General features: G+C 41.5%; 1 protein-coding gene across 3 annotated transcripts; it reads right to left on the reverse strand.

Moving 5' to 3' along the window:
- Positions 1–6,861: 6,861 nt before the first annotated feature.
- mapk6 (mitogen-activated protein kinase 6) lies at positions 6,862–24,228 on the reverse strand. 3 transcript variants are annotated; one of them, XM_041794882.1, is made up of 8 exons: positions 24,025–24,228; positions 17,902–18,783; positions 17,488–17,805; positions 11,148–11,292; positions 10,563–10,727; positions 10,216–10,411; positions 9,570–9,687; positions 6,862–9,268 (listed from the first exon to the last, which is right to left on the reverse strand). In XM_041794882.1, exons 2-8 carry the CDS (start codon positions 18,136–18,138, stop codon positions 8,171–8,173), a joined length of 2,277 nt encoding a protein of 758 aa, XP_041650816.1. In that variant the 5' UTR covers positions 18,139–18,783; positions 24,025–24,228; the 3' UTR covers positions 6,862–8,170. The 3 variants fall into 3 exon arrangements, with proteins under 3 accessions (XP_041650816.1, XP_041650824.1, XP_041650808.1); XM_041794890.1 differs by lacking the exon at positions 24,025–24,228 and adding an exon at positions 21,060–21,586; XM_041794874.1 differs by lacking the exon at positions 24,025–24,228 and adding an exon at positions 19,613–19,757.
- Between the last annotated feature and the right edge of the window lie 1,622 nt (positions 24,229–25,850).

Genomic DNA, 25,850 nt, shown 5'->3' on the forward strand with positions numbered 1-25,850 from the left:
TTCCCGACCATTTCTATGAATGAACAACTTAATGACTTAGTGCAACACTGACCAATTTAATTGCCTTTTTACGTGTGTAATGTGTGATGTGTATTGAATGGGACGCGTTTTAGAGCAGAAGCAACAGGGCTAACGTTGCTTAGCTCTGATAATGGTGCCTCGACCACGGATATCAGATAGCTGACATTATGTGTTGAAGATATTTTACAAACGAAGTATCAAAACATAAACTCAGTAAATTGAGTCCAGTGCCAGGAAGCTAGAAAAAGATGGAATATTATCCGGAAAACACTAAATGAGTAACGTGACATTCTCGTTATTTGGATAGCATCTTTGTAAGCAAGCTAACGTGATGCAGCGTATAGTTTATACAACATAAAACACTACATTGAATTTCATGGTCCAGAGTGATGCTTTACCTTTTCAACAGAAAGACGGCCATCTCTGGATCGGTATTTATCCCGAGCGCCGAGCGTAGCTCTCTCTACTTCTCAAATGATCCATCGATATTTATCCTCCATTTCCCCCTACGTCGGTTACACTCTCTTTTAGCTTGACGGGCTTCAGCAGATAAAACTGTCTTAGTTTTTTATGTTTTCGAGGAGTTTGTGTGGGTGTTTGGGCTGAACTAGCCGGTCGTTTACTCGCTGAAGCAGCCTTCTCCATTCAACACGCCGTTGTCTGGTACAAACAGAGCAACGGGGTGCGCGCATTACGTAGTACCCGACGTCACTTCCGTTGAGATTTCGCGGAAAATTCGGCCCGAGTTCTTCACAGAGAAACGACTCCACAGGCTTATACAGGCAAACAAGGAAGACATAAAGAGCCTCATTCTTCACATCGGGATAAAGTGCGCACCATTATATACTCAAAAGTGGGAAGTTTTAAAGCAGAAATCTTACATAGAGCCCCTTTAAGATTTTACTTCTTTGAAAGCTCTTCATGGTCTGGCCCTGGATTATATACATAAAGTGTTTTCCCCTTTAGCATCCAGTGTGCAGCCTGAGCTCCTCAGGAAGGAACCTCCTTATTGTTCCCACCTCAAACTTAAAAACAAAAGGCGACAGTTTTTCTTTTTATTGTGATTTTAAATGATGAACTTTGAAACGTTGGTTTTAATAAGTGCTATACAAATAAAAATGATTACTGTTATCATTATTATTACGACTTAAGACTGAGAATTGACTCTTACTGTCAGTTGTCTGGTATTAGTCCTCATAAACTGATGATCTCAACTGTAACCTTCACTAAAAAAGTAAAATCCAACCATTGTGGTTTCTTTGGGGGAAATGAGATGGTGTTCTTGCCATCAGCCTGAACGATCTGGGCCATTCTGCCTGACCTGATTCTGTGTTGAATACAGTTCCACTTCATCTGAGAATTGGTCATAGGTGAATCTATAAACTCATCAAAGTTTACTACAACTCTTCTTGGCCCAGGCCTGTCCTGGTGAGGCTGCTGCATCAATGTTTATGCTGCTCAGCTATCTGCAGTTCCTTTGGTTTTGGCTTCTTTATTACCTGCAGCGATGACTAATTTAAAGTCCAATGATTTCCCTGCATAGATTTCAGCAGCTCTAAACCAACTGGAGATAAGCTTGATTTGACGTCAGTGGAGTGGGTTGAGGTAAAATTACTTAGAGTTTCTATCAAAGTATTCTTGACAACATATATATGTGTGTGTAATTATTCACTGAAAATACCAGCTAATGGAAACACTGGTCTATACACATAATGGCTATGGGTTTCTCACTTTTTGAGGTATGCTAGCTCATACTGACAGATGGGGCAGATCTCTTTCAGGTTGTGTGTAGCACAGTGGGTTTTGATACATTTTACAGATAGGTTTTATAGCTTCTTCACCGTTTCCAGTCACACATCACTTTAACTTGAATGCACACAGAGATTTTTATAGCGTCAAGATCAAGGTCAAAGTCAAGATTCAATTGTGGCCTTCTGCATAGAAACTGACTTTGTAAATATGACATTGAAACTCCAGGTTATGTGGAAGTTGTGTAAAAGTGATTGATCTGATGTAAACAGTTGGGAGGCTGGTAACTTTGTCATGATGTAGTTCAAACTTTTAAAGAGTGGTGGTTCCTGAGAGCTGCCGTCTATTTATGACGGCACTTTGTGTTCTAACTTTAGTCCCAGCAGCACTGTGCACAACTCTGGTCTGAATATGGACACGTATTCTGACACTGTGGAGCCATCATGAAGCCACTCCAGTTGGAGCAGATAACAGAAGGAGGCCTGTGCTTTGTCTCTAGATTTTTTTTTAAACCACAGAGCAAAACCTCTGCCAAACAGGTCATCACATGCACACAAACATGTTACTTCACTACTTTCCATTGGTGGAAACTCTGCAGAGGCTTAATGCAGTACCTGGTCTGTACTGAAATCTCCAGCATTGAGTTTTAATCGGCCTTCTAGGAAAGAGAATGGCATTCCTGTCCTTGTATTGGTAGGTGCTGAGTTAAGCTACTGTCAGCTGATAGGTGCCGAGTTGAGCTGCTTATCCTGGAGTTCCTGGACTTTATTTTTAACCTGACAGCACCTGAAGGGACCTAGGCCTGGGGGAGACCTAAGAGGTGGATGAATGAGTGGCAGCCAGGAGGAAGAAAGATATATAGAAGAAAGAGGTGCTCATTAATTAGGTGAGCCTTGCAGAAAACCGTGCAGATGAAGTTGCAGCAGAAAGGGGAAAAGCAGGAGACTTTGCCACGGCGACAATAATGAGGAAACCTACTGAAGCAAGTGTTGACATCTGAGCAGAGAAGAGGCAATTAAGTGTGGAAAAAATCACATTTTTCTGCAGAAGAGGAGCAGAAAGAGATGCTGTGGAAGCTATTTGAAACTCGGTGGAGATGGAGGACTCTGCCAGAGTGAAAAAAATGAAAATACCCAACACGACATCCTGATTTTGACCTACTTTTGGCTTTCATTCACCCCTGCTATGCTGTCACTTGGCACAGCTCTTGCACCTTAGCTTTCATCCGAGTACTCCAGCAGGGTTTAATCATTGAGGCTTGAGGATTGCATTGTTACCAAGAGAGCAGATAAACACACGTAGCTGGCCTAATTTTTCCCAGTAGGAAGTTGTGGTGGTTAAAAATCCAGGCCCAGCTGCAGCTGATTATATCAAGACAAACAGGTTCAACCTTTGGACCTGAACAGTTCCCTTCCTGCAAAGGTTACATCTCCAGTCTGCACGCTATGAACTAGTTTTCAGCTGGTTCATCACATGCATGCTAACATTGATCAGGAGTATGAAATCCTACTCACACAAAGATAACTCTGAACACGTTTGAATGCTTTCAGCTGCAGAAAATCCTGATGACTGAAGCATGCTTTATAGCAGAAGTAAATTCAAACATTAACTTCAGATGCAATTTTCTTAAGTATTTCCGTTTAATGTTACTTTATAGTTTGCAAAATCTATAACATGGAACTCATATGATCATCACATGAAGCACTCTGAAGAATGTGATGGTAAAAATGTTGCACCAATGTTGCTAAAATGGTTCAATAATCTGGAACATTTACACCGTTTACATGTTAAAATCTAAAGTGCTGCAGTTAAATGGTTGTGGTTGCCCTGATTTAACTTTTATGCTTGATTATATTGGGCTTTTTATACTAGGGTCACGTTTTAAATGCAGCATTCTTTTTTCTTAATGGTGTAGTATTTTTTATTGCTCGGAATTTCTCTTGTTGTGCTTTATGACTCATGAAGCCAACATTTATTTGCTTGGAATTGAAAGTGGCATTAAATACAGGTAGTTTCTGTTAGTATTTGGACAGTGACACACTTTAATTGATGTTACTTCTATTTACTACCACAACAGATTGGAAAATGTGACGTAAGTGTAAACTTGCAGCTGTAATTTAAGGGTTTCACAAAATATGGCATCTATAATGCAGGGATTACAGCCATTTTATTCAGAGTACCTCCATTATCACTGTTGAATTGGTATTTGGTAGCCGTTGGACCTGAGTTATTCATTTGATGTCCAGAAGGAAACCATGACTTATGGTTGGGAAAGTGAAATGTATTTGGCAAACAGAATCTATCTTAATGTCTTCAGAGGAAGTGAAGCCAGCAGCAGGATAGCATACCCCCTTCTGGAGTCTAGACACTGGTGGTGGTGATGGAAACATGTAGGATGAGAAGTGGACTTCTGGGGAGCTTGACCCAGTCTCTGATGAGGAGGCTTGGAGGTAGCGATTAAGGGATATGAAGTGGTCTTCTGCAGACCTGGGAACAGATGTGATGTATTTGAGGTGGCTGGGGTGGAGGAGTGTTACAATGGTTGCACTGAAACTGCATACTGACTGCAGGGGAGAGGAGAACAGATTTTAAAATATGACAGGAGCAGGATGATTGGACTGAGAGAGGATGTGGCAGAACAGGATTGGTTGAGAACTTCAGTGAGCAGACGTCCATCCCTACTAATTACCAGAGCAGGAAAATGGAGACACATGAATGAGCGATAATGAATGAAAGGATGAATGGAAAGAAAACAGTCTTCCTGATTGAACTTCCACTAAGCTTCATTGGGCTAACAAAATACATCTAGTTAGCAAGTTATTTTATCTCCCTCCCCTTCACCCTTTCCCAAACCTTTAGGGTTCCTAACTCTCTTTTGGTTTTCCTTAGTTTGTGGTGAGTCAAATTTAAATTTATCTTGCACAGTGCATTTTCAATTTTTATTCATAAAATTCTGCTGTTGTGAGAAGTAGCCATATGTAATTCTGGTTCGTCACATGTACGTCTCTTCCTGCCCCACAGTCGAGGTTGCCCCATGTAGAGAGGTTGCCCCATCTGCAACAGATGAGCCCAAAACACCCCACCATAGAGGTCTGCAGTCAGATCCTCTTGTAGGGGTCTGCCATCCTGGTGTCAGCAACACTTCCCCTTCAAGTTCATAAAGATATCACTATGGAGTCAATTGGCCAAAGACATTTCACATTTCCAAATTTGAAAAATCAATCATCGTTAACTTGTAATAGATCTCTCCAGCTTGTTTCAGTCAATGAAAACTTAACACTTTAGTTGCAGTTTTAGCTAATAAAAATCCTTATATTTAAGTCTTTACTTTTAGTCGTGACATTTATTTTCTTGAACTTACTCAGTAGGGCAATTATAAAAATAATATAAATGTAAAACACTCATATTAATGTACTACCAATACTTGAATTGACTTAAAACATACTGATGAAGATAGTGACATAACTTAAATGCACAGTAGGGAAATGTGGATTTTGAATGCCTCACAATTGAGCACCAAGATCTTGTTCTCGTCTCCTTGCTGAAAAATAAACTCACTTTAGTCAGTTTTTATCACCAAAGTTAGTAGCAGAACATTTTATAGTCATAGTTTTAGCTGACGAAATTAACATCGCATCAGCAACAGGAAGGCCAGATTAGACTTGGCCGCAAAACATCTATTAAAAGCCTCCCTTGTCCTGAAATTAGATTCTTTGAACTGGTGAAACCAAGATAATCTTGTAATAGAATAATGTGAAGAGAAAAGTATGGATGAAAAAGGAACAGCTCGTGATCCAAAGCATACCACATCATCAGTCAGACATGATGGAGGCAGTGTTATGGTATGTGCTAGTATGGCTGCCAATGGAATGTGCTTACTCGACTTAATTGATCATGTGACCTCTGATGTAAGTAGAGAGAAGAAATTTGAAGTGTAAAGACTATTCTCAATGCTCAGCGCTTTGCAGTGGAGATGAATAATGACCCAAAACAGACTGTGAAAGCAACACCAGAGTTTCTACATGGAATATTCTTCAGTGGCCGAATTAGTCACCCGATCTCAGCCCAATAGAGCACGCTTTTCAGTCACTGAAAACAAAACTGAGGGTAGGAAGACACAAAACAGCAGCAACTAAAGGCAGCTGCAGTATTGTCCTGGTAAGGCATCTCCAAGGAGGAAACTAAGAACAAGCTCAAGTCTTCAAGCAGTTATGACTGTAGAGGATTTTCTTCTTTTATGAAAAATGATGGTGGTATTGGTGAATTTGTCCAAATACTTTTGAACCCTTGATATTGGAGATACTCTAAATAAAATAGCTGTAACTCCTAAATGGTAAAGGCCAAATTTTTATGAAATCCATTTAAGCTTAAAGAGTAAACTTCAGTCACATCCTGGTAGTTTTATATCAGATCCACTGCAGGGTTAAATAGAAAAAGATAACTATTGTGTTGCTATCTAAATAATTGCTGACCCAAGAGTATTTTTGGTAAAGAAACAGCTGGTCAATTTGCCATCTCTTGGTTTTTAAGGAACAGAAAACCATTGTTTCAACTCAAGCTGATGTCATATCATGTTCTCGCTCTATTATGTAAGTTTCAGGAAGTTAGGAAATGCAAATGGTAAGGCTGCCTATGATGAGAAATGATATGTCGTAATTCCTACACCTGCATTTCCTTCATACAAAATTGCTTCCTCATTGCAGAACTGGTAAAACGCTGTACATAAAAATAGAAAAGTGCACCTTTATACTTTTATACATGAACCTGCTGTGTTCTCTGCAGCGTCTTGTACCTAAAAGCAGGTGGGACCTTGTGTTCCCAGCCATCAGATTTATGGTGGTCTGAGTCAGAGCTACATTTAGCTGATGATTCAAAGCCTGCGTCCCAGCTCTCCCAGTGTAATCTAGTCTGCCTCTTAAACATTAAAAGTGGAATCTGGAGGTGGTAGCACTGCACTCAGCACTTCTCCACCAATGTGGCAGAGCACTTTGACAAAACTGAAAGTTACAAAACCACCACAGCTCATAACGCCACCCCAAACCAAGAAAAAACAAAACAAAAAACAAAACAAAAAAAACACAACGGCCAAACTCTTTGCCAGTAATTTTATTTTGAGATATTTTGTAGAACAGGGGAACCAATGATTACAAAAAAAGTCCATAAGTGTTCTACATGCTACACCTTAACCTAATTCATCATGCTTGCCTGGAAAAAGTACATAGAAATTTAACAAAAACGTACAATTAAAACTGACGTACATTATACTCACCATTAACTTTACTTTAAATGTACCTTTCTCCTGCCTCCATGCACGCATTTTTTACATTACATTTAGATAAAAAATTAAGACTTTAGGCGCTTCTTTAAACCATAAAGCAGTTTTTTTCACTAAAGACAGAACGCACCTATAAATAAAAAACAAAATAAACAAAAAATGATATCCATTTGGACAGTATTGGTGGAAAACGGAAAGCCTCAGCTCTTTCTCAAACAAAACAGATGAATTTGCATCCTACCGTAAAACAAAGGAACACTTACACACCCATATAGTGCCGAAATGAAACTGGAAGTCTGTCCAACTCCTCGATCTTCAATAATCACATTGAAATAACACATTTCTGATAAAATAAATATCGCACATCTGCTAGAAATAAATAATGATTACTGAAACACCTCACTATGTTAAATGCTAAAGTGAGACAGATTTCATCTACGCGACCACTTCATTTCATGGCATGAGGATGGTCATGTGTGTAAAGCACTAGTGCGGCTTCGAGTGTCTCTCGCGGCTGTTACCTTGAGGTAGATAACACATTTACATTAACGCCTACGATAATGGTTGCTGCTGGCATCATGTGTCAGATTTACAGTATGAAAGGGTTTTTAAGGAAGCTTTCTCCAGGGAAAAACAAAATGTCAAACATTTTCTTAAAAAAAGGACATCCCACCCCCCCCTTTTTCTTGTATCCCATCCCAGGAAAGATTGTTTGAAAGCACTTAAAATGCCTACAGCAATGTTAGCGTCTACCATCCTTCCTTATGTCACACCCAAACAGCCAAACTCCATCTCCTACATCAGAACTCTTTCCTTTCTTCCATCTATTTCTCCAGATAATTCTGTTTGTCTACAGTACTTTAAGTGTGCGAGTGACATGCCAGTTTAGCAATGAGGGCGTAGACATTAACCCATGAAGGCCTGGTGATAAAGGCTCAGAGTGATGACCAAAACTCTTTATATATAATAAACCAACCCTCAACTCTTAAAAAACAAAATTAAAAGTAACCATAATAAAAAAAGGTATGAAATGATTCAAGTACAATAATATACCATGTCATTTAAAAAAGAACATAAAAAACTGCCTAGTTTTTGCACTGTAAGGGAGGATGTACTGTATTTTTTTTAATTAAGATGTTTGAAGATGCTGCTGTATGTTTTGTGGGCGATCTGTGGCGAACATTTGACAGCGCAGGGGGTGAGTGACGCCTGGATGGATTTTAGAGGCAAGTCATCCGTGCTGTCAAAGCCGGGCAGGGCCAGAGCGTCCAGCTGCATGTTGAGCACAATCTCTGTGTTCCTGCAGAGGAAGCTCTCCTCCAGCTCTTTCACCTCCGAGGGCTCTGTCTCCGTGGCAGCCACAGTTTCTGCGACCACCTCTTCCTTCCGGCTGAACAGGCGGTCCAGGTAGCTGGTGTAAGTGCTCTCTTTCTGGAAGTGGTCCTCCTTGCGAGTGTCCCAGCACACTTCATCTATGAGGCAGCCGTTCTCGCTGATTCTCTCCCCGGAGCCGAAGCCCTCCCAGGGCTGAGCGGGCCGGACACTGTCCCCACTGACGACCCCCAGCCCGCCTCCGCCTAACTGGGCGAGGTTTACCAGGCACTTCTCCTCCTTCTCCTGACTTATTGACTTAGACATGGAGCCGGAGCGGGGGGCCTCCAGCTGGGAAACGGATGAGTTGAGCTCATTCAGGAGGCCCACCTCGTTGAGCAGGGCAGCCTCCTGACAGGGCTCAGGCTGCAGGCTCAGTTTGATGGTGCTGGCGATGAAGGAGTCAAAGTCGAAGCCCTGGTTCTGCTGGCTTTGAGGCTTCTCTGTCTGATGTTTCTCCTGCTCTCTGTCCTTCTCCGCTGGACTCTGGGTCTTCTCGGCTTCCTGCAGAGCAATCTGGGCCTTCACAAGCCCATTCTTCTCACACTTGCTCTTTGCTTTGCGGTCGGCCTTCTCCTTGCTCTGCTGCTCCTTCCAGTTGGAGAGGTCGATGATGAGCTTGGGCTCATAGTAGTGGTTGACTTCACTGTCTCGCCATATGAGGTTGTCCAGGTAGGAGGGCGACACAGCCTTGTAGTTACAGGTGTGGCTGCACTGCAGGTCACAGTATTTGTTCTCATGGTGGTCGTCATCCTGCCAGGAACGCTCTGGCAGGAACATGGTGGAGTAGTCGTAGGACGGCTCATCCAGGAACTTCTCCCGATCTCCATCAACATATTTACGAGGATCCACCTGGTAACAGACCATACAACCATTTAGACTCTAATCTCATCAAATGGAACATTTGAATTAGAAAGAAGTAAGCATGTTGTCTGACTGCACACAGAAAATAGCCTTAAAAACCAGACATTTACCAATTCCAAATGTTGTGTGTTATCTTTGTAAACTGATACAACAGTTAGTCTATGCTTTCTTCATTCAGAAATAAACATTTTTATACAATTCTTCACCATAAACCTTAAATATTTTTTAAGCAAGAGAAGAAACAGATTAACATGAGAACAGTGATTCTGATGTCAAAATTTCATCATACCTGAACTTCCTCCTCGTCTGTTACATCAGAGAGAGCCCTTGGGTCAACCTGTACCTCGTCTGGGTCGTGGGTGCTGTGCAAATGCCAGTCAGCCTCTGACAGCTGGCTCTCATGATACCTAAAAGAGATTGACAAAGATACTTAACACGGTTGCAGAAAATGCAGAAACACACCAGCAAAGAATCTTACTATGCAAACAAACCATTAAAACAGTTCTTTTTCTTGTTACGTAATCTGCATATCCAAAGAATGACTACTTTTGGGAACAGAGCAAACAATTCTCCACTGAAACTCAAGTCATGGGAGGAAATTACCAGAGGCAACACTACAATTATAAAGAACCTGTCTAAGGCTGGACACAGAGACAGTTTTAGAAGCAAGGTAGCCAAGATTTACAATAGTGTGATACTTTGATACCTCATGTACTAAATTGATGAAACCATATCTACACAGATTCAAAGGAAACCTCATATTTTTCTCATTCATTGTGATTAATTAAGGTCAACAACTATGGCACAAATTTTTTTAATAATTGCGATTAAACACATGCTTCTGAGATTAATTATGATTAGAATGTTTAATCTTTTGACAGCCCTAATTTCAAGGTTCTGGTATCATGATAACCCTACTGAGAGGGGATAAGTACCTGTCCCAGGTGTGGCTGTGGCTCTGGTCCATGAGCAGGATATCATCTACTTCGTCCTCAATGTGGAAGGGGTGCAGAGAGATAGGCTCGTCTAGGGGGAAGGAGTAGTCAGCCATATAGGGGTGGGCCAGGGCCTCCTCTGCAGTCAAACGATCCATGGGGTTAAATGTCAGGATCTTCTCCAGGAAATCCAAGGCTGCAGATAGAGAAGACAATGAGATTATCAGGTAGGAAACACCACAGTGACGTATGAGACGCGTGACCCTGACCCTTAGGGTGAGTCTGCATCTATGACAGTACTTTACAATCCTGTTGAGCACCTCTATGTAAATAAAATTGGTACTCACCTTGGGGACTGACATCAGGCAGCAGCTTGGCAAGCGGTGTGTGAGGTGAGGACATGTCGTTACGGATGAAGACAGGGATGACGCTGTGGAGCTCCTGTCGGTCCTCCTCTCGCAGCACAGGGATGGACTCCAGTATCAGCTGCATCTGCTCCAATTCGTGGGCTCCTGAAAGAGCAGACGGACAAACACCGGGCGCTTTTCTTAGAAGAGTTACACAACGTTCAGCGTCGGCATGACTGAGTTAGTTTGTTTTGAGCAGGGCTGAGCACAGCGGATCATGAGAACTGGGATGTTATTTGCCCTGTGCTCAGCTCAAGGCAGTTTCAACAAACAGAGCAGTCAGTCAGAGCTCGCTCACATAGATTTGAAAGGAGGGCAACGAGAGCGACAGAAGCAGACTGACTCAGGGCTTGTCTGATCCAAACAAATACACATCCATTCAAGATTAAAATACATCTCATTGGATCCGTGCTTTAATATTCACCTCATAAGAGTGACCCAGCCTTCTGTAAAGATTATTGCCAAGTAAATTTACATATGAGGTGCTATTATGAGTCACAGGTAAGAAACTGAGTCAACATTTACCAGCAAAGAGGGTTTTCCCAGTCAGCATCTCAGCAAAGATGCAGCCCGCAGCCCACATATCGATGGCTTTGGTGTAGTTGTTAGGAGAGAGCAGCAGGCGAGGAGACCTGTACCACTTGGTAACAAGACCTTCAGAGAGATGGCCCTGTGAGAGAAAAGATGAGGAATATTTAATAGGAGAAAAACAATTTTGAAAGTACAGCAAAAACAGATTAAGATTCTTAATATTTTAACATAACAAATAAAAGCTTTATTTATGAGCTGTTAAGTCTGAATGTTTGGTCAGTTCCCAGCTAAGAGGCTGGAAAATCTGCGGTTTCCCCCAGATATGAAAAAAAATGTAGTACTTTTTTTCATGTGCCCTTATGTTTGCCATTCCACACCGCTGTTCAACACGAGTCTAGTGATCACACCATGCCTGCTGGTCCATGTTGAACCCCATGACCCACTCCCCGTGCCTTCTCCTTCACGGACCTGCTCTGTGCTGGTCACGTACACAGCCCAGCGAGGAGACAAAGACCCCAGAGAGAAAAAGATAGATGAAAGGGGGGAGATCGGACACGTGCGGGCCCTGTCAGCAGTATGAGAGAGCAGGATAATCCCCTGCTGCCACACACTCCACTCACCAATGACACACCAGTGACACCAATCTGCTCTCAAACAGTCCCTGACTATTCTCAGGACGATGGCCACTGGACACAAAGAGAACTGACCTGTGTTTGTGCATACTGGGGGAGGGGATGTGATAAAACAACCCCCTCAGTGGCCTCACTCTCCTCAACACTCAGCGGTCGTTTGTGGTGAGGCCAAAATGGTTGTCCCACCGCTGAGCTGGACTCCTATTTCGGCCCCAAGTTAGGCACGTATGCTTGATGTCACTCTATACTGGAGTTTATCACCTCAGCCTGTACGCTCTTGTTTTGATGGGCCTGTAAATGGCACACCATGTTGACTGTAGATAGGACACCAACCTCTAGCTAATCTGTTTGTCTAAGTGCAGCAGTGGCTTTCAACAAGAGGCTTGTAAGGAGGTTGAGAGGAATTACAACGTTGTAACTCACATGCAGGTCATGGCTAACCTACTGACTGAAACGTGCAAGCCTCTCCAGCACCTGCTCTGAGAAACACCCACTCATTTTATCTGACCTGTGAGAATGTGGTTATCATAAGGAAATAAATGCAACCAGCCTGGCAGAGTATTGCGACAGATTTGTGGATTAGATTAGCTGGAAAGAGTGTCAGGTCATTACGTAAGGACAATTGCGATGGACTCTGAACTAAAAAGGAGACGGTCAGAGTTTGCATTCCAGCGAAGGGCAAAATGTGCACAAGCTAAACACTTTAACTGGAGTTTAACTTTGACTTAACCATTTTTACTTTAACTCAAGTGTTCCCTACAAGTGCAGACACACAGACATCAAAGCAGCAGCCATTGCAGCACCACAGGCAACAGTGGGCGAATAACTCAACCACCTGATCTAGATCAGACCAGTGTGACATTTAATGATTCAGAGACCCCATCAGTGTGTCAGGCTGCCTTTTAGTCACAGCAAGTTTCAGCAGCTCTGACCAAATGTAATTAAAGGTGGAGAGTGGTGCTTTGCTTATTCACAGAAGCTGTGTTGACTGAAGACTAAAAGAGACATTTCTTTGCAGACACTGAATGTATTTTAGTCAAACCCACCCACACACACGTGAATCCTTTCACGGACAAACCACTGAGCTGTAAATAGCAGGCTAAGTGGAGCTTTCACAGCAGTCTGACACGTTAGGCATATGGATGAAGCATTTCTTCTATACAGTCTGCAGCTGATCAACATAAGTCATGCTTGGCTAATGAGGATGATGAATATACTAGATCTGCATCGCTGAACTGATTGAAAGAAGTAAAATAACAAATGTTCTGATAATCCATAAAGTCTTTTGGTGACTCTACAAAAACAAATTGGCAAACATTTCCATTTCCAGCTTAAGAAATGTAATAATCTAACCTGACATGCCAGAAAGACTGTTTCATCTGTCAAAGCTAAACACTTCACCAGTGGCAGCCATTGCTACCAGCTTCCAGTACAACTAAACCCCACTCGCAGCTACTGCCCTTCTCTCCTAAGATCATGCAAACTGGTCCAGTCTCATACCCCGCACAATCGCTGCAGAATGGAGCTCTGCAAGATGGATCTGACTGATGACAGACATCACATCTGACTAATTCACCTGCTTTAAAGTTGATCTCCAAACTACAAGGTGTTGCATGAGCTTTCTGTTTCTTCCAAGACTTTTTTCCCCTCCACACAACACGGAACTCGGTGATGTTGTACCAGACAAACCTGCTCCAGCGATCCATCTGCTTTGCAATGTTGGTAAGAATCTTGCTTTTTTGGTCACCTAATTAATGAACAATCTTGTGTTGTGGACTGTTGCTTTGGCAAACAATGCAATCTGAAGATGAAAACTAGCTTAAAGTCACAGAAGATATATTTTAGGCTTGGGTGGTAACTGAAACTGTCCATCTGAAATGAATTAAAACCACATTGTGAGATCATGCGTGGGGGGGCTAGACAAGCCTGTTACTGTCAAAATAATTAGGTCAAATGTGTGTGCTCTTCACGTGTGTGTTTTTGAAGTATTCCTGTGTGAGTGAAGGAACCTCTCTGAACCTTTCACCATCACCCCACCCCCTTTTCTTATAGCATTCCTCAAAAGCTTTTGGGTTGTTACCTCTCCAAAAAAATCACACATGACTGACTTAATGTTGAACCACAAACAGACACAAGACCAGGCATTGAACAGCTTAACACATTTACTTTTATCAAACTACTTGAACTTATTAAAATGTGAACAGACAATATTTTCATATGTTCCATATATCTAGTATAAATCCAAACTATGTCCTGTTTTTAAGGCAGGTCAGGGTGTACAAATGAACACAGCGTTTCACTGGTTCCCACATTGAGACAAAGAGCTGGCTGGGAAAATGAGGGGACTCAGGGTTGGAGAAGCTGGATGAGTGCACGTGAATTCTTCTCATTCTTGATCCTGAGCCACCACGAGGGTTGGCCTCGCGGTTCACACAGGCAGAAACAACTGGTTTTCTCACAACAATGGAGAGACAGCACATATGCATGGGTATTCTTGGCAGGCTACATACAGCATAAAGCCACTTGGGATTAATAAAAGTCCACGGGGCATCACGAGAGGTGGTGGTTTTTCTCACCGAAAGGACAGAAAAAGAAAGACAGTGGGAGGAAGAAAGGTGGAGCAAATACTTTGAGCTTCATCACAGATGCATGAATCTAAAGACCTCATTACTGAATCAACGCCAGAGACATGGCTTCATTGGCAGAGGACGCTTCTTTATTTAGAAGCGATGATATTCAAATAACATGCACTCAGCCACCCAGCTGCCCCGGCTCACCCAGTCTGCTTAAAGAGAGGTTGATTGTGAAAGCAAATTTGCCCACAGTGATTCTGCTCCCAATGAAATCAACTGCTTTTCTAAGTCTCCACACTCCACTGGGCACCATAGTGTCATGTGAGGGTGATGGGTTCATTTTCACACAAGCCTCATTTGGTATATGACACCAGACAGCAAACACTCTGCAACAGCACTATAGGTGGTGTCATGTAAAAGTGGCTGGTTGAGGCGTCAAAGCCCTGCCTCCCTCCCCCACCAAACCCTGATTGTTATCATAGCAGAGACAGAAACAGCAGCACAGTTTGGAAAGGAGAGCAGGGTCAAGCCTATTAGAGTCAGTGTGCCTACAGTGTCTTTATCCTTGAGAAAAAAAAAAAACTCAGCAGTAGTTGTCTGCTTCAGTACTATGGCAGACAAAAAAAGAGCTGACCCCATAAGAGCAGCTTTCAGACAGCCAGCATGTTTCTCCATCAGGAAAAACTGCTTATATAGAGGGAAAAGACCACGTGGGTTAGGGTTAGAGCTGTTCCAGTATTGATACCAGTATACGAAATGTCCCTGATACAACCTGCAATGCAGGTCTGGGTTTCAGCAAGTAGGCCAGCCTCTGTACCGATCTATGACTAGAAATTATAATCCAGGAAAAAAAGAATAAATAAAATATTTCTAACAGTTCTAAAACGTGGGAATTTAAAGTGTAATACATTGTGCTCCTCTAAGGAACAGTTTGCATCTTTGCCGCTATATACATTTTCTAAGGTAGCTGCCATCACCTATTGTTTTGGAGTGGCAAAGAAGAAATGATCCCAAATAATCCATTATGTTTCATTAACAAAAGGCTACTGCTTAAAAGAGCTTCTCTATTATGGTAAAAATCATAATCATGATTATTTTGATGAAAGTAGATAATGATTATTATGGATGGGATTTTACCATAGTTTTGGTACTCAAGTAATTACTGTGCAACATAATATACATAATTACTGTGCAACACTGATATTCTTATGAACTTATGAAACCAGGCTACACAATGACAGCAATCATTTCACATCCATAAAGGCTGATTAAAACATTTGTACACTCTCTGTACTCATCCTGGCTTCTAAACTCTAATCTGAATTTGCCAATTCACCAAGACAGATGTAAAAAACTACTAGGATGAAGAAAAAACATCAAAACATCTCTTCAATGACATTTCTACTTTGTTAGACAGAGGCATACACAAGCAGTTTAAAAAGGAGAACAGGGTCAAAAGCCTTTTAAAGCTAGTGCCTACAGCGTTTGTATCCTTGACAAAAACTCAGCAGCTGCAGCACTACAACAGTAAAAAGTCAAACACAAGAGAGTTGACCCCAAACAAGCCGCATTTTAACACCCCCTAGCCTTCATGTTTCCCCATCAGGAAAAAATTGCTTATATAAAGGAAAATGACCCACATGGAAAACCCTGCTGCAGGGGAGGAGGGCAGTTACATCTGGTGGGTTACTTCTGCTACTGAACTGTCTGACAAACTCCTTATTCCCAGCAAACAAGAGGCCTCGCCTTCCGCTTCCTGAGAGACAACCATTGTCTCAACCACAGATATGACTCATATGAGAATATAGAAGTCACAGCTAAAAATGTGATTGACTACAGAAGCATAGTACTAGTAGTAGTAGCAGTGGGTGCAAACTGCAACAAGTGGTAAACAAGAGTGTGCATGTCTTTCTCAAGGAAAATGTATGATGTCCCTTGTCCTCCTGGATGTGGTCAGGGATATGAATGAGGCTGTGTTTGCCAGAGGAATCACATCACGTGAGCCCTCTTCAGACTGTCCGATGACTAATCTGAGACACGTGTAAGCATCTGACTGCCTGGGTGCTCTAAGAAGATGCAGCAGCTACAGTGTGGGAGGGAGGGAGATTTCCCGAACAAGATTCCCTCACACCGAACCACCATATGGCCTTAGACTGGAATTTCCTCATCCCTTTATAGGGTGACAGAAAGAGACAAGGGCAATACAGACCTTCCACCTGGCTACAATTACACAAGCTAATCCATACTGTTCTCCTAAGATAAAAGACTTTATTGCACCATTACACGGCTTCACAAACAAAACAGGTTTATAAGGAAGATTAACATGTGTATATTGAACATTTGGTGAGTTAACATCTGTTTTTTAATGCCTATGTTTACATGTTGCTGGCATCAGATGTGGAACAAATGAAAAGCTTGTAATAGTACAGCAAACAGCCTTCTCTGAGACCCCGTTTTCCTAATTATAAAACCTGTAGGCATGAAAATAGAAGAATTATCTCCTACAAATGACAGAGAGGGAAGTCATGCAGACTGATATAAATAACTCTTTACGTGTGTCAATGCAGCAGGTCTATAATGGATCTGCAGCAGCCTAGAGCTTTGAACATTATGATAAAGGCTGAAGAAAGCTCAAGACTGAAGTGCCAGCTACATGAACACATTTGCTGTTTTTTCCCACCTGGGAGTGTGGATTATCTTCATCTTTTTATAACACAAACCCACTCATTTTTAAATTTAGACCTAGAACTGAGCTTTTTTCCCACTTCAAGCTGTATACAATTGAGTGGAAAACAAAAGATCCCAAGGTTGAGCTTTCCACAGCCTCAATTCTGACAAGGGAAACAGAGGCGTTACCTCAAGGAACCACATCCCCAGCTTGTTTACTTCCTGCTGTGAAACTACGTCACCCCAGGGAGCAGTGCATTACTGGGCAATAACCTAAACATCACGTGTCGAAGCAACAAAGCGCTTATCTTTGGGGGCACAAAGTATGAAAACAATCAACAAGCTCCTGTCATAGCTCAAACAGTCTATCTTGAAACTACATAGAACCAATACAGCAGTTTTGTTTTCACTCCTGAAAAATGACCAGATTAACAGGATCATCTACTTTAAAACTGGTCCTACCTTGTGAGAGTAATGGGGGTCCATGATGCGGGCCAGCCCAAAATCCCCGATCTTCAGCACCAGGTCCTCTGTGTTAACAAACAGGTTGGCAGGCTTGAGGTCTCGGTGCAGCACATTGGCAGAATGGATATACTTAAGGCCCCTGAGGAGCTGGTACATGAAGAGCCTGGCATGGCCCTCAGACAGGAGGCCCCTCTCCAGCAGCTGACACAGGTCAGTCTCCATATACTCTTGTACAATGTAGACAGAGTTGACCTCTGTCAGAGACACCACGTCCTCTGTTAGCCTGCGACCGTTAGGCCCCAGTGTCTCAAACACCTAAAGACAAAGAAAAAAGGAGTGAGGATTTAACGGTTTCAAAACTGGACATCTATACCACATTTTTCAACAAAAGACAACTTTGAGCACACTTACCTTGACAATGTTGTCGTGGTCGAGGCGTCTGATAATCTTGATTTCCCGTAGGGCATGTTTCACACTCTGGGGGTCGGTTAAGATGATTTTCTTCACAGCTACACGCTTGTCACAGTCGGTGTCAACTGCTGAGAACACCAGGCCGTTCCCTCCATAGCCAAGAGGCTTTAAGTCCATGTAGCGAGAACCCAGGTCAAAGCCATGGATATTCATCAGGGACTCAAACTTCTCCGCCATATTGACTAGTTTTGCCTTTTATGGACCAGGCTTCTGCTATCTATAACGTTTGGTCTCTGGCCTGCTGTAAATCCAATTTTAACAATAACACAGGAATTTGTGTGACAATTCCCCTACTGCTTCAGAGGCTGAGCTAACTGACCCCTGTACAGATGACTACCCTGTCCCCCCTGTTTGACTGTCACTGTCAAATGTGGGGCACAACTGTGTAATCCATCTCTCTTTTCATTTTGAATAAGGAGAGGAAACTTTATATTCAATTCCTCTGTAAATCCTATCTGATATATAGTACACTGTTTTCACACTGCAATGGAATGGATTGGAATGAGGCCAATTAAAAAGCACTGATACTATTTTTAACTATAAAAGCATGTAGTTGCATCCTTACAGTGCAGATACATTCAGTGTATGACTGGTCCTGAGCAGTTTCATGTAAAGTGTGCCTTAATGCACTGTTTTTTGTCTTTTTTTTTTTTTTTTAAATATTAATGATTTTGTTATCTTCCTATCAAGTAACCCAATGTAGAAAACTGAAATGAGTCTGGCCTTAAAGTCTTCAAAGAAATGATTGACCCTCAATGATCAGGTGGCTCAAGTTCGCCACAGTCGCAATCAAAACTATCCTCCATTTTACTTGGGTATAACCTAAAAGACACAAAAGAGAAAAGAAGATAAATAATTAAGATGATAAGGCATATATTTATGAAGCCAAATAAGAAAATTAGTCTATCGTCCATCGTTTAAGGGGGCTTATGCCAAATTAAAAAACCCGTTCAACACATTTTTTGTTATACCTTGCCCTCATTAAGATTAAAATACTTTGGGGATTTAACAGAAGTAAAAAAAACAACCAGCCGCATTATTCACCGGCTTTCCTGTAAACGTGGAGTCTAATGGAAACCAACCCTCCCCCGCCCGAATTAAGCGCTTGCTAGTCCGGTTTCACGGTATCGGTGAAATTTAGACAAACCCGAGGGGTCTTAAATACGTTACCAATGTATAATATTCACATAAAATGTATTTCTGTGTCAAATCTATCCTTTTTTAGCCATTCATATGTTTTTGCGCCTATTTTTGGCCTTCACCCGGTCTGACTGGCTGGCGGAAAGAGCCAAGAATGGAAGCATAACGGCAACGCTATAGACAGACCTCCGTCGACTTGGGATCTTATTTATACCTTTATCGGTGCCACCAGTAAACACACACAGTCACTATATTATAAAATGAAAACAATAACCACAGTAGGATATCCATTTGATAAATTTCACGAACAAAACAGAGGTGAAACCCACTGATGGCACGAACAAAGGGCTCGTTGTTGGCGGAGGCTTCTGACTACGTGGAAACAGCTTGCCTCGCGCTAAGCAGCACAAAGCCGTTAACGCTTAAACCACAAAAATGATCCAGAAAACACGGTTAACGGACACAAGATGTCAACGAGGACAATAAAATCGATAAATGAGAGTTTACTTACAGTCCTTATTCGTCGCATTAGGTTTATTATATCTTTAATCAAACCTAGAGCAGGTTTGACTGCGCTCCGCCACCGACCTCAGCGGATCTGTTGCAATCGCCATTGAGGCTGGGCAGCCCTATGAAAGGGAGTGTGACGTCACGAGGCTGCTTCATGGCCTATCGGAAATACTCCAACTATGGTGAGAGCCCTTCAGGGTTGCCATAATTGATTGGTAGTTATGCGGACTTGTAGCATATGAGGCCCATACAAAAGTGGCTACAAATTCTTGTGGTCTATCGTTATGAATTCGGGAATTTTTTATTATTATTATTATTATTATTATTATTATTATTATTATTATTGTTATTATTGTTATTATTATTACCATGCGTTGTATCATTCATTCATTTTCATTTGTGTATTTATCATTTATGAATTTCTTTGGTAATTAAAAAAAAGTTGGTATCCTATATATTAATGAGCCAACACGGCAGATAATTCGATTTTTGTTAAATATGATCTTAAGAAACTTTTGCATCAATTTAATTTATTATTGGGGATATAGGAGCAGTTAACAGCAAAGTAGAGCCATAGAATACATAACCCTACATAATTTTATAAAAAATATCCCTTTGACGGGACGAAATTATTATACGTAGGGAAAACATTCTCTTTGTGGTGACATTTTAAATTCACATTTTACATTTTTTCATACATTCCTCCATCCCTCACCCCTCACACTCCATTCCCTGATTATCTTACAATCAACAACCTCATGTATGAAACTGGGAGAATAAAGACGGCTTTGCTAATTTCATGTTAGCCCTTTAAATGTTTGTAGATGTTTTATGACTCTATCTAGGGGTGTACGTATTAATTAAAATTGAAAACAGATAAAGAAATAACAAAGAAGTGCACATTTTGAGCTGTTTCTGTGCTGTGTTTTGATCAAAACTGTCAGAGCCTGTGGCTCTAAGTCACCGAGCGCAATATGGAAATATGTTCGAGCTTCGAGGCAGCACCTGAAAGCAGCAGGAATTCATTCAAAACATGTGTTTGAAGTATGGGGTCACATGACAGCGGTAGATTCAAAATCCAAAGTAATAGATTAGAACAGATTAACGGACAACAATCAAACCACAACTGTGCTTCCAGTTAACAGCTATAAACATCTTTACGACGATGCGTAACACAAAGTTCAAACGCAGCTGCAAACTTGGGTCACGTTTTTCTAAACATTTAACACTAAGGATACTTGTAAAAACACGTAGGGCAAGGAAAAGGAGGTCAAAGCTGGGTTTTGTTTTAGTTTTCATTGGTTCAATTTTGACTCCTTAAAAGTCTTTTGAATCAAAGAATCATGTCAAGGGACAGAGGGAAGTTTGTGTCCTCGTTATGCCGACCCAAGGAGAGAGGTAAAATAAGAACACGCTTAAATCTCATTAAATGACAGTTAATCTCTTACCTGAATTTTGTAATGTGTGTCAATGTTTCGTAGGGCACAAATTTGGTAAAGAAAACAATCGCAACAGGACTGTTTTGATCCTATTTCCCATCCATCCGTTCTTGTTTTTCGTTTTCTTCTTCAGATGTTTTCTGTTTTTCCTCAGCCTATTTGTTTTTGATGGGAATTAACGGGAATTAACGTTGTTTTCAGATTATGGCACGCATGAACAGTGCCAGTGGAAAAAAGTCATTGCTGGGACAGTTCACTCACTGCGGCTTACAGATTAAAAAATATCCATCTGGCAAACGTGATGCGCAGGGTGTTTCTCTTTCGTGGTCCTGACCTCCACGAGGCTTACACACCCCGATCAAAACAAAGAAATCAAGAAACGGTGCTCTCAGAACCCCCTGTTTGGACCGCAGTTAGTTTTCCCACAGCCTGCAGCGCCTGCATGGTCCTCTCTCCGTGTGGATGCTGCTCTGAATGGAATGGATGGGCGAGCAGGCAGCAGCATCACAGCCGCAACAGAGTCTACATCAGCATCCGCAGACAGACCATGTGGGAACCCATGTGCCCAAGAATGCAGATGCCTCTCACAGGCCGGGATGGGCTCTGCGATGGAGGAACAGCAGGGACTGCATGCGGACTGAGAGGGATGCGACACACTCAGAAAACGACTTACAGTTGGGGTTTTCAGAGAGGGGCATACTTAGTAAATACACGCAAACCCTTTCAAAGTAGTCTTATTTTAGCAGAATATATTATAAACATATCCTCAGATATGTCAGTTCCCAAAACCTCGTTATGTAATAGTTCGATGTCATACATTAGCTTTTAAAGGGAAACAACAAAAATGATAGATAGATAGATAGATAGATAGATAGATATTTTTATTTCAGGCTCCTTTTCTTGTCTGATACTTTATAGTTTTACTCACATTGTTTTAAACCTTTTTTTTTTTTTTACCTTTAAGGCACCATTGCCAAATGGCCTCAAAATGTCTTGTTTAGTGCTCTTTGTTTATGTTAAAGGCTGACTCATGATAAGTACAACTGTAAATAGCCTAACCTAACCTGACCCAACCTAACCTAACCTAATCTCACCTAACCCAAACCCAACCCTAACCTAGCTTAATCTCTACTAACCAAAACCGAACCTAACCCAATTTGATCAAACCTAACCTGACCTGACCCAACCTAACCTAATCTCACCAAACCCAAACCTAACCTAACCTTACCTGACCTAATTTACCTAACCTAACCTAACCCAATTTGATCAAACCTAACCTAACCTGACCCAACCTAACCTAACCTAATCTCACCTAACCCAAACCCAACCCTAACCTACCTTAATCTCTACTAACCCAAACTGAACCCAACCCAATTTGATGAAACCTAACCTAACCTGACCCAACCTAACCTAATCTCACCAAACCCAAACCTAACCTAACCTTACTTGACCTAACTGAACCTAACCTAACCTAACCTAACCTAACCAAATTTGATCTAACCTAACTCACTCAATCTCACCTAACGAAACGGAAGTAACCTAACTTTAGTAACCTAACTTCACGTAACTTCACATAACTTAACTTCAAGTAATTTACCTAACCTAACCTAACCTAACCTTGTTTAACCCAATCTCACCTAACATAATCTGACTTTACCTAACGTATCCTAACCTAACCTAACCTAACCTAACCTAACCTAACCTAACCAAACCTAACCTAACTCATCTAATCTCACCTAACATAATCTGACCTTATCTAACGTATCCTAACCTAACCTAACCTAACCAAACCTAACCTAACTCATCTAATCTCACCTAACATAATCTGACTTTATCTAACGTATCCTAACCTAACCTAACCTAACCTAACCAAACCTAACCTGATCTATACATAGATGGATACATTTTTAGTTCTTTATTTACCAGCCAACTTTTACTTTTATAAAATGGAAATAGGTGAATACAAGCTCTTTATATTGAGATTTTGTATGTCCTCATTCATGTTATTCAAATAAAACATGTTAAGACTCTTCCTACACACTCTAAGTTTTGATTCTTCTTCTATTTTCAAAAGTCTGGGGTCAAGAAATCTGCCCTCTTTTCTCTAAGACACTTCAAAAAATACAACTTTTTTTTCTATTGTGACATTTTGAACCTCCCTGTGAGGGATGTACTCCCACCTCTCAGCCTCGTCAAGCCACTCTGCATCTTTAAACTTGGCAAGACGGCTTCAAACTTTCCTTTACATAACATGTTCCACCATCTCTGGCTTCTGTCTCCCCTTTTAACTCGCCGATTCCTCTCATCAGCTAATGTTAATATTATCATATTCATAGATAAGGTATTGCTTGGCCTACAGTGCTCATTGCCCCTGGCTGTGCATGAATGAATGGAGGTCAGAGGGTGAGGCTGACCTGTATCTCACCCTACCTGTCAGGGCTATAAAAGCATTCATACTCTTATTGTTTTGAGAAGTAAACTTTTCCTTTTTTTGTATTTAGCAATGAATAATAATGTGTCTCCAGTGGGGTCATTACAGCAGCCGCACTTGTTACATCATGAGACAAATAGTTGACATCAAGTCTGAGTCAAACATGTCCGACTGTGTCATTTAGCTGAGATTACAGGGGCGCCGTTTACAGTTGCTATTAGTGCCGTATTAACTGTAATGCTGTGGCTCTAAACAAACCAAACATGGGAACACCAGGTCTCAGTTATGTATAAATTATGCACATAAACCAGCGTTCAAACTCTTCCTCAGTGACACTTTTACCTTTATGGGGCATCTGAGTGTCTAAGCACAAATCCAACATTTTTATCAAGCAGCCCACTTTATCACAAGACCCATTTTAACATTTATCTTGTTCTTTTTTTTTGCTTTAATTTCTGGCAAAACCAGAAAAAGTTATAAACAACACTTCCATGTCACACTGATGCCTGCTTCTAATACAATTAGACACTTCTTACAACTTACCAAGGTTGAAATTCTCCTTAGAAGCCCACAGCAACATGGCTGAAAAAATTAATATCCCATCCAGTAGAATTTGCACTTTAAATCCAACACAGCAGGTCCGACAGGCTGACAGGTGTAACGGTTTCAGTGCATTCCTGTATCTCCCTGTATATGTGTGGGTATGTGAATGTATTCTCAGAGTGTTATCCTACTCCATGTGCCTCTGGCTGTGAGGTGGAGCTCCATGGACAGTTAATATAGGCCAGGCCAGAGAGGGGAGGAGACTACTCTGTGTATGGCTTGGCCTTCTCAGTGTGTCAGACTCACCAGCACCACCACCTCTCCGTCTCTCTCTTCACTGCTACTTTCTTACGCTAACCTTTTTATCTCACTTTTCAAATCTGCTTTTGTTGATGTTTGGGTTTAGTCCGAGCAAATCTGTTACGTGAAGCATTGTCCCGTCCCTGTGTAAGACCTTTCTAAATCTAGTTTGGTGATTCATACATTTTTATCTGTTGGCTTACTTGAAAGGATTACACGCGAATCCTAATGGGTTGTGAATGTCCTGCGTCACTCAGGATGATCAGAATCCTGCAGAAAACATTTGAATGGAATGGAAAATGAATGGAAAAAACAGTTCATCCAGTTGTAACCAAGGTTTTCCCCCACACAATACAGTGTTGATAATTTATCTTAAACAAGTGTTTAGGAAATAACTGATTGTATTGTGTAAGAGGATACCTTTATATGTTTGCAGTTGATCCTCTGAATGGGAGTCTCTAATGTTTATTTTTTGTTATGGTCAGTTTCAGTGTGAGGTTTATGAATTCATGACTCTACAAATGTCAGAGAAGAGTCACAGCTGATCCCAGTGGAGTACATTGAACGCCTGTTTTCCTCATGCCCCACATTCTTCATGTTTTCTTCCTGAAGCCCCTATCTGATAGTCACAACATCACATGCTGTCTGTCTGCCACTCTTTCCCTGCAGACTGCTTCTGCTGGCAGGACACCAACCCCCATCTTCATCAGCCTGGTTGTCATATGGCAGGTTGCTGGCATCTCAGTAGACTGGCATATTTGGACTGTAAGAGTCTGTGCGTGTGGGAGTGCACGCATGAGAGTGTGTAATATTTAAACCAGACTGCTTCAGGGTCCGACCAGACTTGTGTTATCAAAATATCTAAATGGGAAAAATGAGGGCAAAGCATGTTGTTGGCTTTATTTTGCTTCTCTTGGGGCTGAAACTCTTCATTTCACTTTGGCCTATTAGAGTAGTTCCCTTCATAGTAAGTCAGTAAGTAAACTTTATCTGTTTAGCATATTTAAAAAAAAAAGCTTTCCTCTGACCAAAGTGCTTCCTGAAGAATGCATGGTAAAAACAGCCAAACAATACAGAAAACCACTGACAGATCATAATTACATTGCAAAGAATAAACACACATAGAAAATAAAATAAAGCACAAAATACTAAAAGATTTAAGCAGTATTAAAAATGATGCAAAAGCTAGATTTGATCTTAGCCTTTAATGAATGTCAAGTGTTTGTACCTCTATTGTGGGTATGCAGATTGTTCCACAGACGAGGGTCTGCCACTGAAAAAGTGCCATGACCTATGAGGACGTCTTGGAGGGATTGCTCAGAAGACCTGGGTGATCGGTAAGATGGATCAGGCCTGGGAAAGCATGCCAGGTGCCTGTAAAAGCGCAGCTGGCATTTCCATATCAGCTGACCATATCCCCGCTTTCCTGTGCACATCTGCATCAGACTCACGGTCTTGCCAATGATATCAAAATTGCACCGAAGAGAAGCTGCCACAAAGGAGACGGGTTGGCACCACTGGCCATC

This window comes from Cheilinus undulatus, linkage group 1, assembly GCF_018320785.1.
Source record: "Cheilinus undulatus linkage group 1, ASM1832078v1, whole genome shotgun sequence".
NCBI classification, from domain to species: domain Eukaryota; kingdom Metazoa; phylum Chordata; class Actinopteri; order Labriformes; family Labridae; genus Cheilinus; species Cheilinus undulatus.

Excerpts from the sequence above, each read along its gene's own strand:
- mapk6 (XM_041794882.1), bottom strand. The coding sequence starts at position 18,138 with ATGGCGGAGAAGTTTGAGTCCCTGATGAATATCCATGGCTTTGACCTG. Across the intron at positions 10,728-11,147 it reads TGGGAAAACCCTCTTTGCTG|GAGCCCACGAATTGGAGCAG; the intron begins GTAAATGTTGAC and ends CTGCTCTTTCAG. Across the intron at positions 10,412-10,562 it reads GCCTGATGTCAGTCCCCAAG|CCTTGGATTTCCTGGAGAAG; the intron begins GTGAGTACCAAT and ends CTCTATCTGCAG.